An 18,880-nucleotide genomic window follows, 5' to 3' on the forward strand; every position below is an offset into this window, starting at 1 on the left:
AGTGCTGAAGTGCTCTCTCTGAGCAGGGCATGTAGAGCAGGCACTCGAGCCTTTGGCTCTGGAGCTTCCTGAGGCACTGCAACAGGAGTGGACATGTGCTCCAGGGAAGCTCTGGATGGAGGATGTTCTCCTAATTCCACCAAGGTTTTGCTTTAGTTTATGATTTTCTAAAGAACTCTTCCATCTGGATAACTGACAATTAAGACACTGGAGAAGACCTCTTGTAAAGGCAATTGTAAGCAGAGAGGGGACTTTTGTCCTTCTCCTCTTCCCTCCTCTCCCTTCCTGCCATCAGCTGATATAGAAATTCATCTAACATTGTATTTAATAAAAGCATTACAGGTTGGTCAGGGATACAACAAAGCACTACTGAATGAAAGGGTTACTTAAAACTATCCTGTCCCAGGATTAGGACCACCAGGGGAAAAATGTATTTTTATTAACGGAATGAAACATCTTATACATATATGGAAGGAAAATACAGTCAAAGCTCAAAAACATTAGGCAAATTGCTCATGAGATGTTTGGGGAAAAAGAAAATCTAAAAGATACATTGTTTTCTACAGGCAGACTTCCAAAAGAAACTCGTAAAACAGGTATGTAACTACAGAACCTGAAACAAGATCTGGTGACAAAAACTCTTGTGAAACGTTTTCAGGAAGTTAAGCAATTAGAACTGGTCGGATAACTGCTATTTCAGGTTGCTTTTAATTTTAAGATCTGAAACAGCTTTTTACTGAAAAATTAAAAGGCAAAGAATTGGATAGAATTGGACTGGTGTCATCAGCAAATTTGCAGATGACACCAAGCTGGGTGGGAGTGTCGATCTGCTGGAGGGTAGGAAGGCCCTACAGAGGGATTTGGACAGGTTAGATAGATGGGCCGAGACCAACGGCATGAGGTTCAACAAGAACAAGTGCCGGGTCTTACACTTCGGCCACAACAACCCCATGCAGCTCTACAGGCTGGGGGAAGAGTGGTTAGAAAGCGGCCCGGTGGAAAGAGACCTGGGGGTGCTGATCGACAGCCGGCTAAACATGAGCCAGCAGTGTGCCCAGGTGGCCAAGAAGGCCAATGGCATCCTGGCCTCTATTAGGAATAGTGTAGCCAGCCGGTCTAGGGAAGTGATCGTCCCTCTCTACTCGGCACTGGTGAGGCCGCACCTTGAGTACTGTGTCCAGTTCTGGGCCCCGCACTTCAAGAAAGGTGTTGAGGTGTTGGAGCGAGTCCAGAGGAGGGCGACCAAGCTGCTGAAGGGTCTGGAGGGTCTGTCCTACGAGGAACGGCTGAGGGAGCTGGGGTTGTTTAGCCTGGAGAAGAGGAGGCTCCGAGATGACCTTATTGCAGTCTACAAGTACCTGAAGGAAGGTTGTAGTGAAGTGGGAGTTGGCCTCTTCTCCCAGGCAACTAGCGATAGGACAAGAGGACACAGCCTCAAGCTTCGCCAGGGGAGGTTCAGGTTGGACATTAGGAAGAATTTCTTTACAGAAAGGGTTATTAGACCTTGGAATGGGCTGCCCAGGGAGGTGGTGGAGTCACCATCTCTGGATGTGTTTAAGAAAAGACTGGACATGGCACTTAGTGCCATGGTCTAGTTGACAGGGTGGTGTAAGGGCAACGGTTGGACTCTATGATCCCTGAGGTCTCTTCCAACCTGATTGATTCTGTGATTCTGTGATTCTGTAATTGGTGTGATATGCTGATAAAATATGCTATCCTAACACAACTAGAATGTTTTATGTGAGCTATTTAAACCTCTTGGATTTTAAAAATAAATCATAACAGGAAATTATTTCTAGTTTTAAATTTTAATGATTTTTTTTTCTGGGAAGAAACAAACGATGGTGATTGTGGCACAGGTCTACAGAGTATGTTGAATCTGCATTTGCATCAAAAATTTCAGGCCATTTCTACTCTTACCATAGTGATTGACAGTAGTGCAGGGAAGTGAATGAACAAGAAATACATATATATTATGTCCTTCATTACTTTCTTCCACATGAGAAAATAAATATGTTTCAGAGTTACGGGAAGTTGAAGAAACTATAAAGAATTGAGAACGAACAATTCTCAGTCAGAGCAATCCATTAAGAACTGCTGAAAGCAGACCACCTACACACCGCTTCTGACAAAAAGGGAAAAAGAGATTTTTTTCAGTGCTGCAACAGTTCGAAAAAGAGTATTAGAAGCAAAAGATCTATACGACTGCAATAGTTGCAGAGAGTTTTTTGAAAACTTTGACTTGAATTATAGGTGATAAAATGTATTAGGTTTTGCATACACTTCTTAATGGCCTTAGATACATAATGAAGTGCCCTTTAATGAGCTGTGATGTGGATACCGTGGTGCTACTGCAAGCCAGTCAAATAAAGCTTGCTGGAGTGGAGAACAGACCAATGTAAAGCTACTAATGAAACAACTGTGTTCACCCAGATGCTTCTCCACAAGATATGAGATTAAGTCCCTTTACTCCTGTGCCCAAAATACTCCTTATAAAACCAAAAAGAGACAAAAAACTGCCTGAGAGATATTAGTGTTCCTCTTAAAAAATGCAATATGTAATCCAAACTTCTTGGTTAAGGAAGGAGAACATGAGGGATGATTTAGAAAGGGCCCAAATTCTTCTAGTTATTATCTTCTGGCAGCTTTAGCTTTGACTGGCAGACCTGCCGAAACAGAGATGCATTGGATTTTAAGCCTGACAAGGATGAGCACAACTTGTAAACACCATCTGTAAGATGTCCAAACCATTGGTATTGCAGAATGTGTCCCTGGTTCTGCACTGAAACAGAATCTCTTGTTTCACCCTCATAAAAGTAGTCAACTCTAAATCATTTCTGAATGTAATAAATACAGTACAAATAAAAACAGCACCTGGCACTTCCCTGGATAAATGAAAGAATTCAGCATACAGCATGATGGTGGTATTTTCTTGACACTGTTTCAGGCAAACAAAGCAGCGTAACTTGCGACTTGCCCAGAAAATAAACGGCAGGGTTGCCAAGAAATGGTTACTATTGCTAGCAATAGAAATGACAGACAATTATTTTCTGTGAGCTCCTAGATTATGGTTGTTACAATATGAGTTTGATTTAATGTTATATTCATACATATTGAAATAAAAGGAATTTGATTCAGGGTGCGGGTAGGGAAAATGTTGTCTCATCATCTCAGAAGCATCTGCCAGGCCAAGCTAGAAAGCCAATTTTGCTCAGTATTTGTACACTAACTCACACAAAAGTTTTTGCACCAAACTTCTTGACCTCCAGCTCTCAAATTTATGCCATATGCTCGCTTGTGATTTTGAGGTCTGTTGCTACACTGATGACTTGGAAGGGTAATTGACATCAGCAGTTCATTGCTGCGATTCACCATTTCGGTGCTGGTTATATGCCCTGGTTCATGTGTCACCTTATTCTGTCAAAATAAACAGATCTTCGGCAATAGCTGTCCACACTGTGTGGTGTGATAGGTCATCCTCACAGTGTGTTTTTCAACAGTAAAGGAATATCATGATGTTATATATTTAAGTATGTTTATAAGTGTAGAAGAAGATTCCAGTAGTCTTGCAGATGTCAAGGATAAGTCACGCTGACATGGCTGGGATAAGAAACCCTCTGAGGCTTGGTCACAATTAATCCTCTTTGTACATTAGATGGTTTTGTGTTTCCTTTGGGATATTCTGAACTGTGTTTTGAGGTGTAGACTTTCTGCTCAGTGTAGCTATTTGTATACAAATGCATCCCCATATGTTTTTCAGCCATAATGCTGGTATGCACTGTTGATAGATCTTGGCAGCTGAGTATACAGGTCATAGAATATGTGTGTGTCAGACCAATCTGAAGAAACAGCCCATGTGCAGGTGACCAAGAAATGGGTTTTGAATAAGAAAATTCAACCTACTAGTTCAAATTTTGCAAAATGAATATATTTGCAATATAGCTACATATATTCCATATACATGGGTGTAGTGTATATACATATGGGTATGTATGAGGCCATCAAAAGAAGTGTTTTCCAAAATCAGGCCTTCTAAGCACTTGCTGGCAGGGCAGGACAGTTTTCACTACTTTACAACACAGATACCCCTATCTGAGCTGATTGACTTTAAGCTCCCTTTATTGTCAATGGAGATTCAGTCAATGCAGTTAAGAGTGTATGGCAAGATTAATCTCATCTTAAAAAGGTCACCTCAAACAGTCTGGATCAGTTTGGTGCTGGAAATGCCTGTTTCTCTTAATTGACTGAAAAGGGAGTCTCCAGTGATGAGTTCAGTTGTGTCTAAAATTAGACAGGAGGAATCCCAGCCATATTGCTGACTTTGCTGCAGATTGCTGACTAAAATCTTCCATACGCAGTACAAACCTTAGGTCTAATTTTCTGCCATACTGCCTGTTGAATAGTTTTTTGTGCATGTGTAAAACAAGGCTAACTCACTACTAATTTTAAACAGAAGTTTTAACTGCTTGGGGTTTTTTTAATTAAAAAAAAAATCCTAATTTGATGCAGCAAATTCCTGTGAAAGGTGAAAGGCACTATACAGAACTGGACCCGCTGGCTCTCATTTGGGACCTCAGCTGTGAAGTAAGTATTTATCATGTAATTAGCATTGATTCCTGACCAGTGTCTTATGCCTTGCCAGTTCCTAGCCATCGGTGCTATGTTGGCAATGGCACGGAGTACAGGGGTACGGCAAAGACAACCATTTCTGGACACAGCTGCTTGCCTTGGCATTCAGACTTGCTTTACAAAGAGCTTCATGTCGACAGTGTGGAGAAAGCAATACAGCTTGGCTTGGGGCCGTTCTCTTACTGCAGGTGAGAAAAGTTCACATTTGCCCTGTATTTGAAAATCAAGAGATGGATGTATTGTGAAGGGAGAAGGGCCAGGAATCTCAAAGCAGGTGTTATCCCTGTCTTGGAAAAGCTAGACTGACTTTAACAGCCTGACATGAGGGACGTAAGCATACAGAAGACAAGATCTGGTAGACAGGCTCGATCAATAGCTCAGTCTGCCAAGTGAAGCTTAGACACAAATTAATGTTGGAATTCCAAGTCATTTTTTTTCTGGGATTTTTTTTTTCTCAAATGAGACCATAGTGGCTCCATAAATGACTATTCAAAAGGAGAAAGCAATGCACTAGCCAAATTGAAATGGTTAACTTTTGATTTCTAATTCTTAAATTGTGAAATACATAACATAAAGGAAAATATTTTCAAAAGTGAAAAGTTACTTGAAAATGAAAAATCAAAGCAATATATTACAATAATGTTTACATGGAATGTCAAATTTCTTTCCTGGATTTCTTCCAAACCAAAATTATTGCAAAATAAGATTTCACAGTGTTTCAATTTCGATTGAACGACACATACAATAAACTAAATTTCTGCTGAAGTTTTCTGTTCAGCTATAATGAAAATAGCTTGTGGTATATAGGTTTGTGCTTTCTCTTCAGTCACTTCATGTTCCCCCTATCTCTGGGGTCTTCATGAGATCAATGGATATCCACAGACAAAGGAAGTTTTTCCATTTAGAGAGAATCCTGGAGATGAGCAAATGCTAGGAATGGCAAAGTTCAGATGCTTCTCCATAAATTACTGGTTGATATCTAGGTTTTGGTTTTTTGTTTTGTTTTGTTGTGTTTTTTTCCACATGGAAATTAGACCAGTATTTCGGGAAGATCAGAATGTACTGCACTTCCTAAGCTGTTTGATGATAAAAAGCATGTATGCATGCTGAAAGTAGCTCTTCTCTATCTAACACAAACTAATAAACAGTTCCTACACTCTCCCTTAACCCAGATTGCCTTGCTTTCCAAGGCTTGGTCCTGATCCAGGCACTTAAGCATGAGATTTATAGTGTCCCAGCATGGCAATTTGTCGGGCACATATTTTATGCTTTGATAAAACTTGATCCCTTCGATTTGCGTCATTTAAGCACAGTATTCACTTGCAGATTTGAAATGCAAAGAACAAAATGGTGTAGGAGCTGATGTGTTCGTGTTCTGTAGAGCTGAGAAAAAGCTTTTCACTTTTTTGTCAGCTTGTTACAATTTCTGGGGATATCTCTGCTACACTATATAATCCTGCAGATATCTTCTTCTTCAAATAGGCTAATTTAGAAACGTTGGCGGAAGATGACTCAACCTGTGTTGCTGCTTCAGTTCTGAGGATTTGAAAGTGCTTTAATCTTTTTCTGAAGAGCAGTCAGATTAAAAAGAAAAAAATATCGAGAACCTTACAATAATAGACAGCGCTTCTGATAAATCCATCTGACATTAGAATTAGTATTTATCTGGAGCCCTGAATTATCTTATCTATTTTTCTTGGCCTACTGAAGTTCTTTCTGGGTCTTCAAATTTTCCCTATATTCTTGGAGGAGTTAACTGGGCCAATTTCTGGTTACTTATATGGCATGGATAAAGGCAATTAGGCTGTACCATGGGGAAACCCTGATGGAATCAAGCCAAGACCTGTTTAACACCGAGGTAACAAAGGGCTAAACTGTTTCTGACATTCCTTTTTTTTCCCCCTTTTGAGGAATACAATATTTTCTTGAGGTAGTCTCTCACTTCCTCAGACTCTCCAGGGAATGTGAACCTAAGCTTCTCAAATTCATTTTTGCTAGCTATTCTTGTTATGGATTTTCTATGAATCTGTGTTGGAATTTCCTTGCTTAAAAAAATCACCTAAAAAAGGAATCTCTCCCATGGGATTTAGTCCTGAAAATAGCTGAGCTGATATCTGTTAAAGCACTTCAGTGTGGGCTGTATTTTAACCATGTGAACATGCTCATGCATCCAAATACTTGTAGGCAAATTTTACAGGTGTTTAGTCATGTGTCTGTATTTCAGGTCCTAGAGAACCTTGGGCTTGGTTAGCTTTAAGCATGAAGAATGCTACTGAAAGGCTGCTGACCCATTTAGGGGTTAGCAGGTGCTTCAGTGCTTTGTCAGATGGTTTGAAACCTGAGAGTCCTGTCAATCCTCTGCATGGTGCAGAGGAAAGAGCAGAAAACCTCTGGGAAGCTTGGAACAAAGATGTGCCTAATGCTTCTAATTCACTCTCCCCCTGAATTAATTAGAAATCCAGATGATGATGAGAAGCCATGGTGTTACATCATGAAGGACAACAGTTTGTCTTGGGAATATTGTGATATTCCATCTTGTGGTATGTAAAGGCTCTCTTAAAATCCCTATTATGAATGAATGAAGATTTATTGATACTGGAACAAGCTTTCACTGTATAATTTTCAATGTTCTACTGTTCCCAGGAGTGTTGGATATTTTACTGTTTGCAGTAAATCAAATGACAACAACAAGCTTCTTTTGCATTTTTTTGAGTTGTGATACAATCTGCGATTTTTGTCCTGAAATACTGTATAACAGTGGTGTCACATTACTGCTTTCAGTCAGTATCATCCCAATATCACCAAATTTTCTGCTAAAACATGCAAGACATCAGAACTGATTGATGCTTTGGTACAAACTGTCATCACGCAGGGAATTACAAGCTCACAGAAGTGAATGGGCCTCTGTGAGCAAACAGAGGACTGGATCCTGAAGATGTATGAGATGTAGTATATAATTCCCAAACCTAAAGATTCTGCTCTTCCCCTAAATTAATATTTAACCGTTGTTAATGTTGAAGCTGACCTTTAGAACAGAGTTGTAATCTGAAAAGTCAGTTTATAAAGTGGTCTTTTTATTTCCCTTTTATGGTTCTAATGCATTTGATAGATGATATTAACACAAGCGTCCTAGTCCATACTATTGCAATGGCAAAGCTCAGTCCAGGATCCAAAAATGAAGATGTGATGTATCATGCATTCTGTTATGCCTCCTCTGGTATTGAAGGTTATATTTGTACTGGTAAATGAAACAGTGCCTGGGAATGTTCACAGATGCATTTAATTTACACCAGTACACGTGTAGCCAGAGTGTTTGGAATAGGCACAGCTTTCAGTCTTGCAAATCTCCTGAGGAACTGAATGAGATTCAGTTGTATGTGAATGTTTACTGACAATTTAATGAAACTTTCTTTTAAAGACTCCTGTAAAAGTTACAGTCCTTAGAAATCACAAGGATTTATAATCTGATGCCATACCCCTTTCTATCTCAGCAAGCAGGGAAAGGAGGCCACCAGTACCAGACAATGCAGATAGTTTTGCAGTTACCAGAAGACCATGTGGGAGAAGGCACAAAAAAAGAAGTTTTGTGAGACCTAGGATTGTTGGGGGATCTTCATCTCTGCCTGGATCTCATCCCTGGACAGCAGCTATATATATTGGAGAGAGTTTCTGCGGTGGAAGCCTTATTCAGACTTGCTGGGTTGTGTCAGCAGCACACTGCTTTGCTAACAGGTAAACTCATCCCTTAGCTTAACAGCAGGTCCTCTCCTCCTTAGGGTCACTGTCTGCTTCACAGAATCACAGAATCACAGAATCACAGAATCACAGAATCACAGAATCAGCCAGGTTGGAAGAGACCTCAGGGATCATCGAGTCCAACCGTTGCCCTGACACCACCCTGTCAACTAGACCATGGCACTAAGTGCCATGTCCAGTCTTTTCTTAAACACATCCAGAGATGGTGACTCCACCACCTCCCTGGGCAGCCCATTCCAAGGTCTAATAACCCTTTCTGTAAAGAAATTCTTCCTAATGTCCAACCTGAACCTCCCCTGGCGAAGCTTGAGGCTGTGTCCTCTTGTCCTATCGCTAGTTGCCTGGGAGAAGAGGCCAGCTCCCACTTCACTACAACCTCCCTTCAGGTACTTGTAGACTGCAATAAGGTCACCTCGGAGCCTCCTCTTCTCCAGGCTAAACAACCCCAGCTCCCTCAGCCGTTCCTCGTAGGACAGACCCTCCAGACCCTTCAGCAGCTTGGTCGCCCTCCTCTGGACTCGCTCCAACACCTCAACAACTTTCTTGAAGTGCGGGGCCCAGAACTGGACACAGTACTCAAGGTGCGGCCTCACCAGTGCCGAGTAGAGAGGGACGATCACTTCCCTAGACCGGCTGGCTACACTATTCCTAATAGAGGCCAGGATGCCATTGGCCTTCTTGGCCACCTGGGCACACTGCTGGCTCATGTTTAGCCAGCTGTCGATCAGCACCCCCAGGTCTCTTTCCACCGGGCCGCTTTCTAACCACTCTTCCCCCAGCCTGTAGCGCTGCATGGGGTTGTTGTGGCCGAAGTGTAAGACCCGTCACTTGTTCTTGTTGAACCTCATGCCGTTGGTCTCGGCCCATCTATCTAACCTGTCCAAATCCCTCTGTAGGGCCTTCCTACCCTCCAGCAGATCAACATTCCCACCCAGCTTGGTGTCATCTGCAAATTTGCTGAGGGTGCACTCAATCCCTACGTCTAGATCATCTCTAAAGATATTGAACAGCACCGGCCCCAGAACTGAGCCCTGGGGAACACCGCTAGTGACCGGCCGCCAGTTGGACTTTGCCCCATTCACCACCACTCTCTGGGCTCGGCCATCCAGCCAGAGTCAAAAGCAGCTTGTGACTCACAGCAAATCTGAACTGAAACAAATGAGAAAGAAAATGAGATTATAAAAGGCCAATGTTTCAAAAGGAGTTTCCAGCAATTTGAGTGCAGTTCATGAGCTAACAAACAGTTTGGAGTTCTGTTATCTCACAAGCTCTTATCTTGTTCCTTAAGGAGTCTCAAAGAGGTAAATGACCCAACTGAAGTAATACAAGAGTGCTGAGCAGGACATAGAATGGGAGCTTGCATGTGCAGGGATCTGCAGGGGGATATAAGTATTTATCTTCTTCCCAGTTACCTTTTTGAACATTTATGCCTGTTTTGAGGTGTAACACAGGTGACTATGCTCATTGCTGTGTTTTGTTCAAAAAGGCTGAGACAGCCAAGCAATGATTTATTAGAGACAATAAATTACTGTTGGTTAACACAAATAGAGTGGGCTGGACTTCACAAAAAGCCAAAGGGAAGAACTGAACTGCTGTAAAATTTTTGAGGCTGATTTGCTTCACAGGTGTTTTGGTTTTTTTTTCTGGAGGTTTTTTTGTCCACCAGCTGTGGGACTCTGGAGAAAATACTGACTATAGGATGCTGTTTCTTTATTCTAGATATTTCATTTTCCATAAATGTTGAACACTTCCCCTGATTTAACTTTGAACACATTGATGGGAAAAATATTACATCATTTCTTACCCATTGTTCCTTTGCATAGTAAAGAGGCCAAGAGAAAGAGAAAACCTTGTGCCAGAATACATACACTGATAGCTTGTAGAGCTAATAATACCGTTGTGAATGCTGTACTGAAGCAATTGGAACTCGAGCCACAACGCATTTGTTTTTCAAATGTTGTGAAATAGCTACTAACTTTGGCAGCTATTCAGGCCGTTTCCACCCACTTCCAGCTGGTGGTTTGGTACATACAGATTTTCCGTAATTGCTGCATTGTAATTTGCACTCTTCCGTATGTTTAGTACCTCCGAATTAGCCACAATTTTAACTGTTTTTCGCTAAGCGACAATAGATACCTGTGCAGTTAACTTCTTGGTTCTTTCCTTTTCTGTAACCCCTCCTGTTTTATTTCTTTTCCTGAATGAACCACCTGTAAGTCATAGCAGAACCATTCAGTGCCTTTAAAGTATATTCTAAATACTATCCTGCGAAGCAGGCTTCCACTCTTTTAACAGGTGCAAAATTTGATTTTTAAGGGCATTGGTTTACCACTGCAAGAACATTGAGAAAATCCTGGCCTTACATATCAATTGAAGAATATTTTATTATCTTCTTGTTTTCCAGTCACAGAAAGATAACATTTGTACTTTCCTTTGTTAATTATAAGCACAGTTATTGTTGCAGGGTAACGGCTGGCTCTTTGCGCTGCAATTATCCAGAATCTCTTTCCTCTAAGTACATTACTGTTGATCATTGCTTCATGCTCAGTACTGGAGGAGACTCCACAGTCTCCTTTTGAGTCTGATGGGCGCTACTAATGCACAGAAACATGACTAGGGAAACCTTGCAATGATGTTGACCACTCTGCGACTGTGCATGATGTGTGACAGCAGATATTTTCTGCTCCTGCACTGGATAACGAAACATATGAGTGCTCCGATGTTGAAGATACTTGCTAAGTTCATTGTAGACTTATGCACGTACAGATCAAATTGGTTTTAAAGCAAGAGTGAAATTTGAATTCCATTGCTTTCAAAGCTAGAGAATTTACTGTCTTTTCAAATGCTTCATGATTATTCCCAAATGTCCCTTTCTTCACAATTGTTATACTGGTTCTTATTAGTTGTCTGTCCTAGGAAACTGGATACAAGAGGACTGTGGTCTTTTTAAAGTAAACAATCAGTGGCTGTAAAAGATGGTGTGAATTGCGGAAACTATATTCTCCTCTGAGTGTGGTTTTTCCCATTAGATCAGTGTGTTGTTGGGACCTTCCTCCACCAAGCTGCTTTTGACTCTAGACAACAGATTTAACATAGATCAATCTAATCTCAGAGCAGAAGTGGTGATATCTCTTAGGTGAAGCTGCCCAGATGTTCCTGAGTTGTCAGTTTGCCAGCACCTTTAAAATCTTGACCCACGCCTGTAATATTTTTAAGAGCCTGGTTTCCCAGAGAAATGAGATATCCACCACTGACTCATCTTTTGGTCCCTCATTTCTTTCTCAGTAATTTTTGTGCTCATTAGTGAAGCCTGGTCAAACTTGACTCAGTTAAGTTTCTAGAACAAGAAGTGCTTCCAGCCCCTGAAGATGCTCATTAGCCAGACAGCAGCTGGGCAGCAGTGCATGTTCTTGCCTTTTAATTCTGTCGAGGTGCAGCAGCCTTTAATTAGGCTAATCAGGACCCAAAGAGCCTGGGACTCGCTATAACATTGGTCTTCTTTTTCCTGGCCCACAGTAGGTAGGAAGCCTGGGAAACAGGTCAAGGCATTACAAGAGGGTAAATAATGGATGTGGTGGGGGCTGAGGTTATTGCAGTTCATTGGACATACAGCCATTGGAAATTAGGTTTTGTTTGACCTGCTAAGCACAGATTTGCTTGTTCTCTCTATTGTATTACAGTCCACTAAAATCGACTATTACGGTAGTTCTGGGTCAGCATATATTTAATAGAACAACTGACGTAACACAAACATTTGAAATAGAGAAATACATCTTGCATCCTCAGTATTCTGTGTTCAACCCTACTGAACATGATATCGGTGAGTATTTTTGTTCTTACAGTTTTATTTTCTGTTTACTCAAGTTAGTTTCAAGTTGAGTTGATCTGTCAAAAACTGCCTTCATACTGGAAAAATGACAGGCATTAGGAGAAGCTTTCAAGCACAGAGGGTTCTTAGTTCTACCCGAGTTATAACAGCATCTGAAAGCTAGACAAATTCAGATGAGAAATAAATTGCAAATTTTAAATAATTATGATAATTAGCCTTTGGAGCAATTTACCTAAATGTATGGCAGATTCATCATCACTTCAAGCCTTTGTGGGATTAGGCATTTTTTTCAACTGAACCAGAAACTGTGGGCTTGATGCGGGAATTACTCGGTAAAATGCTATTGTCTATGTTGTATAGAGGATCTGACTAGATGAATATAATAGCCCCATCTGCTCTGAAAATCTATGTTACTAAGAATCATTTTTTACACTGAGATAAGTTTAAAAATCAGCTGTCTTATCAGTCAAAAGTTAAATGCCCTTCTGATTGACCTTATAATATGAGTCAGAATGACAATGGAACAGCAACTCGCTTCTTATTTTCTGATCTGCTCTTGTGGCATGTCACCCCGGGGTATCAAGCTGTGTGAGCACTTTGTCTATATGACTATTTAACAGCCTGACATCGAGGATATCTTAGGTCAGGCATGGACTGGCTTTTTTGCTCCCAGATAGTGAATATTTTCCACTATGTAGCAAAAAGCATTCAGATTCTGTGTTGGTGGGAGCTCTGTCACAGCATATTAGGAGATAACTGAATTTGGGGTATTACTCTGCTCTGAAATATCCTGGTGTAAACTACTGTTGGGACTTTGAGATCTCCGAACTTTTTGAATTACTCTGAAATTCAGCATGCCTCACCGATGTGCAATGTCCAAATCTAGGGTCTGCTGAACATGGAGTTCCTAAGACATGCCCCGCTGCAAACAAACAAGCAGGTAGAAGGTGGAGGGGAATGACATGGGGGCACATTCTGCCCTGTCAGTGATTTCTACTGATGCAACAGAAGAGTTATTTCCTGCTGAGAATGCTTTTCTAAAGAAAAGAAACTACCACATGTGTGTTTGCTGGGAAGTTCGTGGGATTCAGAAACAGGCAGAAGTTGGTGGGGAAGAGGAGGAAAGCGAAGAAGAACAAGCTGCTGAGTGTTGGAGTGTGGTTTGTGATGGGCTTCTCAGCCTGTGAGATAGTCTTTATATGTTTCACAAAGGCCAGAAAATGTAGTTAGTAGAGAAATAAGACTATCCAGTGGGATCTCTTGCTTGCCACACAGCTGGGCTCAGAAAACTGTGAGCTTCCAAAAGGTGTGATGTGAAGCTTTAATAGGTGTGCCCACATTACCTCAGCTCTGTCCTCTTTGAGTAGTGTGCCCAAACCCAACATGCTGCCCTTGTTACACCCAGCACAATGCCCCCTCTGTTGCTCTACAGCCAAACACAGGGAGTATGCTACAAGGGAACCAATGTTTCTGCTAATTTTGACATCTTCTTTCAGTATCAAGATCATGATGCCACACAGTTCTGTATTTACACTGTTTTCAGCCCTGTGAAGGTTGTGTAGGTTTTGTAATTCCTTGTAGTTTTCAGAAGGTTGGTTTTGAAATACCCTGATTTTTTTATTCCTTAATTTTCAAGATCTTGAATTTTGCTGAACTCAGTAATAACACAGAGCATGAAATACACCAGCTCATGCAGTAATTAATTTTTTAAATCAAATTGGAATTAGGCAGGTGGCCAGACTTTCAGAAGCAATGAGCACTTGCACATCCCACTTATTTCAGCTGAAAGTTGTGGACATGTCACTGTTGTTTAACTTTAAGGTGGGAGGAGACATATGTATTTTCTATCTTCCCCCTTCTCTACAAAGCCAGTGAAGCAAAATCTGCTCAGCGAGTGCAGCATAAAATAAATATTCCCACAAAGGGAGTAGCTGAATATTTCAGCCTTCAATTTGCTGTGAAATCAGGTGCTGTTGAGATGAGTCTGTCTGTCTTTGATTGAAACATCTTAATTAAGAGAGGCTTAGGGGATGATTAAAGTTGTATCTGAGACCCATTGCTGCCAATCCCATTAAAGAAAGGGAAAAGTCACTTTATTTCTCCTGTATTTTCTATTCTGCAGCTTTGATTAAGCTGAAGAAGAATGGCCAACGTTGTGCTGTCAAGTCCCAGTTTGTTCAGCCCATCTGCTTACCGGAAAGTAACACGCTTTTTCCTGATCAGTTCAAATGTCAGATTTCTGGATGGGGACATAAGCATGAGAGTGAGTAAAATGAGCGTTGGTGTCTGTAGAAAAAAATTATGATAATTAAAACATAATGCTCAAGTATATGTTATACAACTGATAGTTTGGTAAAATATTTTCCAAGGGACTTCTGGTGGGATTTTTTTTACTTACCTTTAGATATTTACAACATTTACATCTGAAATAGTCATCCTGAACTTCCTTTATAGTCCTTGGAATTTGGAGTGTTGTTCCCTTGACCAAATGTTTGCACCTATTTTAGGACGAGATGAGTTGTGAGCCAACTAGATCTTCGTGGACTGGGAGGGGAGCAAGTAGCTTAGTTGTAGGTGCCAACAGCTTGACACCTTAGTCGAGTGAATCCTGCCCTTGGTTTCTCAAGGTAGATATCAAAGACTGCAAACCAAACACAATCAATTTACTAGTCTGTGATGGAGGAGATCTTCCCCTTAACCAGCAAGAAACTTTGGAAACATCTACAGGAGAGGGCCAGACAGACTTTGGGCTAAGAAGTGCTTACATCCAGCTTGAGAAAGGTGGAAAAATCCACCCCATCCTTTCATATCAGGAATTTCCGGATCATGAGGCTTGCCCATGCTGCTTTGCTGTGAAGATAGCAGAGACCTGTGTAGACAGATGAGGAGGATGGGGGGAGCTGGCTGCCTCATTTTGGTAAGAGAATTAGTATGAGCAAAGGTCCTGGTCTAAATGTGTCATCTAAAGGCAAAAAGAAGTAATGGAGCCTTTGATGAATTGATGGTTTAATATCACATCTGGAAAGGGGAGAGGGCAGGAGTGCTGGGGGAGTGTTCCTGAGTCTCTAGGAAATGAGCAAACCCAAAGTGGATTAATGGCTGGACATGGCATACTGTTATTTTGAATGGCATGGAGTCTGACTGAAGGAGCAGAAATTGATCTGATCACTAGAAAAAATATTATCTTTTAAAGAGATCCACAACAGGAATATAACTGAGACGTGTTAAGTGTGTTTATATGTTGTATTGTGCATTGTGTTTCCATGTTATGCTCTTCATATTCTACAAATATTACTTTCTTTTCCTCTCTGGGATTTTTTTAAAGATATATCTGGTTATTCACACATCCTGCAAGAAACACTGATTCCAATTATTTCTGAGGAGAAGTGCAGAAGCCCTGAAATTTATGGAATGGAAATCACTGAAAATATGTTCTGTGCTGGCTACTTTGATAGCAAATCTGATGCTTGTCAGGTAATGTTGTGAGTCATCTCTAGGCAGAGAATATAAATGTATATTATTGCCAGAAATGTTACAGTACTTACTTTTGACATTACAGTGGTCCTAAAGAAATGTTCCTAATGGAAAGAAACGTTCTTAAAGAAAAGAAACGTTCCTAAAGAAAAGAAACTTATGTGACTGCACTGTTTGCTTCCACCTTCATTTTTTAACCTGATCAATCTCAATTAAGTTCTACAGAAGGGCAAAAACAACTGTAGGGTTTATATAAGGGTGTTATATTCCTCCTACATTTATAAAAGCCAGTGGCTATGCACTGGAGGGTGAGTTGCTTTAGCTCCTGGCTGGGCTTGCAGCATGATGGCAATGGTTTGCTGGCCAGCTGGCAGGGGTGCGCTGGCAGGCCAACCAGCACGTACCTGTGTGGAGCCAAATCCCCTAGCTGCTGCCTCTTGCCTAGTGGAAATAAGGATACCTGGGTAGGAGGTGGGGAGCAGTGGTGAGGTTTGGAGGAGGAAGGAGCTGAGGTGACTATAGTGGATGGGATTTAACTGTGTAGAATATCAGTCCATTAGAAGCTGTGTTTCCTGACTTCTGTCCTTCATGGAATGACCTCATGCTCTTACTACTTTGCATCTCTTTTTGAATTATGTCACTCCTTGGCTCTGAACAAGGATGCAGAATTGTTGTGGTGATAAAGAGACTATTTTTTAAATGAAGGATCAGATTATTCCTTACATAAACTTTCAGATTTTATCTTCAGTTCATTTTGAAGGAGGAGGGTTATGCTCTGTTAACATAAATTTGGGAACAGGCAGCACATAGCTTATAGTTGGCAATGTGATTAAGTAAAGCAAAGAATATCATGTATACTTTGTGCTGGAACCTCTACAGAGATCACAAAAGTGTCCAAAGAAAGGTGTCAAGAGTGAAGTGGCAGCAGCCAGCAGTGGCTCAAGGTTTCCAGGCCAGGGCTGAGAAATGGTCGTAGTTATTGGCTGCAAGTGTTCATACTAGCAAGGTAGTCTCTAGTTCTCCGGCTTGCTCAGTTTTCCTTGCCTTACCCAGGAAGTATAAATAAAAGCAGCAGCATTATAGCTGGTTCTTGCTCCTTGCCCTGGAAAAACAGAGTTGATCAGGAATGAGAGGGAGAAAGAAGAAAGCGGAGGGAAGGAGAGAGGAGCTGCACAAAGACAAGTGGTCTAGAGAGAGTTGCAAAGTCAGAGGAACAGTGATTTAGAGTCATAGATGTTGCTGAAGAACAGTACTCATGACATGAAATAATTATTATTGAATCAATAATTCATTTTTTTTCCTGTTGGCAGACTTGTAGTGTGGTCTAAGAAGAAATAGTGTAGACCTCAATGTCACAACAAATGCAGCTGACCTCTGAGTCTTCTTAATGTATGCTTAGGAAATTAAACTATAAACCATCTGTTCTGTGTAAAAAGATCTCAAGACCAAGAAACACCAAGCAGATAATGTGTTCTGCTTGATTATTTTAAAAAGATTTTCTTGGAAACTTTTTCTTTTTTTAGTCAGTGCACTGATACCAAAATTGCAATCAATGAGATGAGTTGCGGAGAAATAAGCAAGATTCTGAGAAGTAAATTGGTCTCAGATGCAAGGCTTCATTTGATGTCCCTCATTTATCACAGAAATCTCCTAGTATAAAGGCAACACAATTTTCCTTCCTAGTTTTCTCTCAAGAGATTTTCTTTTTAAATAGGAAAAAATATATTTCTCCTTAGTCTCAAATAACTAGAGTGGTGGCTCCTTTCACCAATACTGTTTACTAAAGTCCCATTTTTCTTTTAATTTCCAACATTTTCATTTCTGTAGAAGGTCAGTCTAAGAGTAATAATAATAATAAAAACCCCTTTCATCAATACTTGCAATCTTTTAAATGAGTAGAAGTGTTCCAAATTCATCCTTGCTGTAATGTGTCCTCAAACATTAGTTTGGTCTTATTTTCAGTTTATGGTTTTAATGACAAGGTAAATGCTCAGTAGCATCAAATTCAACAGGTGCAAAGAACCCATGTGCCACATAAAATTATAGCATCCCACAGTCACATGGAGAAGTGTCCATGTATGTAACACCTTTCTTTGAAAACTTTCACGGTCTCTGACAATTGCAATAAACTGCATTGAGAAACTCTCCAAATATTCTCTGCCTTATGTAATCTATCCATGCAGTGCCCATATTACAACGTAGTGCAAGCCTCAAAGATTTCCTTACTCCCATTGAAAGTGACCCAGATCAACTGTGCTCTTCAATAGGTGTCTGAATCTAAAAGAATTTCAGATTTATAAACAAAATCTGATATTTTGATACTTCTGTTCAATGTGGAATTATATGAGAGGCAAGTATGATTAAAAAAACTTCAGTAGATCACTGCTTCTGTATTATTTTTTTTAGTTTAAATCTCACATGCAAACATTCTTAATTTAGGACTGTCCCAAACTGATCTTTTTCTGACTGCTTTCTATCAAATTAGATAATCTTTGCTTACTTTTAACACAGGGAGATTCTGGTGGACCTCTGGCCTGTGAGAAAAATGAAATCTCTTATCTCTACGGAGTTATCAGCTGGGGAGATGGCTGTGGTAGAGTCAACAAACCTGGAGTGTATACACGAGTGACGAACTATGTAAACTGGATTAATGAGAAAATAGCCCCCCGAAAAACTAGTTGAACAATTAAATATGCTAACATATGAAGCAGGGTACAGGAGTCTTTTGGTTTCATTAAAGTGGCATAAATATTTTATTATAAGTTAGTATGAAAACTGGCATGGTAATTCTTAGCAATTCCAAACCAAGCCACCAAAAGTAAGCCTACTCCGTCTGATGTCAGCATCCTTGATCTAGAATTTTAGGGCTGTGGATTGCTCAATATACGAGACTGTATTTGGCTTAGTAAAACAAACATGTCAAGACCGTGCACCAAAATCTACAACTGTTTGTCTACTTGGTGAATTACATAAAAAGTGATTTGAATGTGTTTGTGCTGTTTCTGGTGGAGCTGTCATCCCCCAAACCAACCCGTAACAACATTGTCCTTATATTCTCAGACAAGATAAAAAAATAAACAGGAGGAGCACCAAAAATGAAATTTCCTCACAAGTGATCTCTTGAAATACAGGTTGAGAGACAGTAACAGAGCAACGTAGGTGAAGCTACTCTGCAGCTGACTGCAACAAACC

General features: G+C 40.6%; 1 protein-coding gene across 1 annotated transcript in view; it reads left to right on the plus strand.

Moving 5' to 3' along the window:
* Positions 1 to 18,370, plus strand: part of HGFAC (HGF activator) — a 43,382-nt gene extending 25,012 nt beyond the window's left edge. The window contains exons 8-14 of the mRNA XM_068404061.1: positions 4,643 to 4,817; positions 7,084 to 7,169; positions 8,121 to 8,361; positions 12,066 to 12,205; positions 14,337 to 14,477; positions 15,540 to 15,688; positions 18,200 to 18,370. Of these exons, the coding sequence (XP_068260162.1) occupies positions 4,643 to 4,817; positions 7,084 to 7,169; positions 8,121 to 8,361; positions 12,066 to 12,205; positions 14,337 to 14,477; positions 15,540 to 15,688; positions 18,200 to 18,370 (1,103 nt within the window). The remainder of the gene's footprint in view (positions 1 to 4,642; positions 4,818 to 7,083; positions 7,170 to 8,120; positions 8,362 to 12,065; positions 12,206 to 14,336; positions 14,478 to 15,539; positions 15,689 to 18,199) is intronic.
* The last annotated feature ends 510 nt before the right edge of the window (positions 18,371 to 18,880 follow it).

The sequence above is a fragment of the Nyctibius grandis genome, chromosome 6 (assembly GCF_013368605.1).
Source record: "Nyctibius grandis isolate bNycGra1 chromosome 6, bNycGra1.pri, whole genome shotgun sequence".
Classification (NCBI taxonomy): Eukaryota; Metazoa; Chordata; class Aves; order Nyctibiiformes; family Nyctibiidae; genus Nyctibius; species Nyctibius grandis.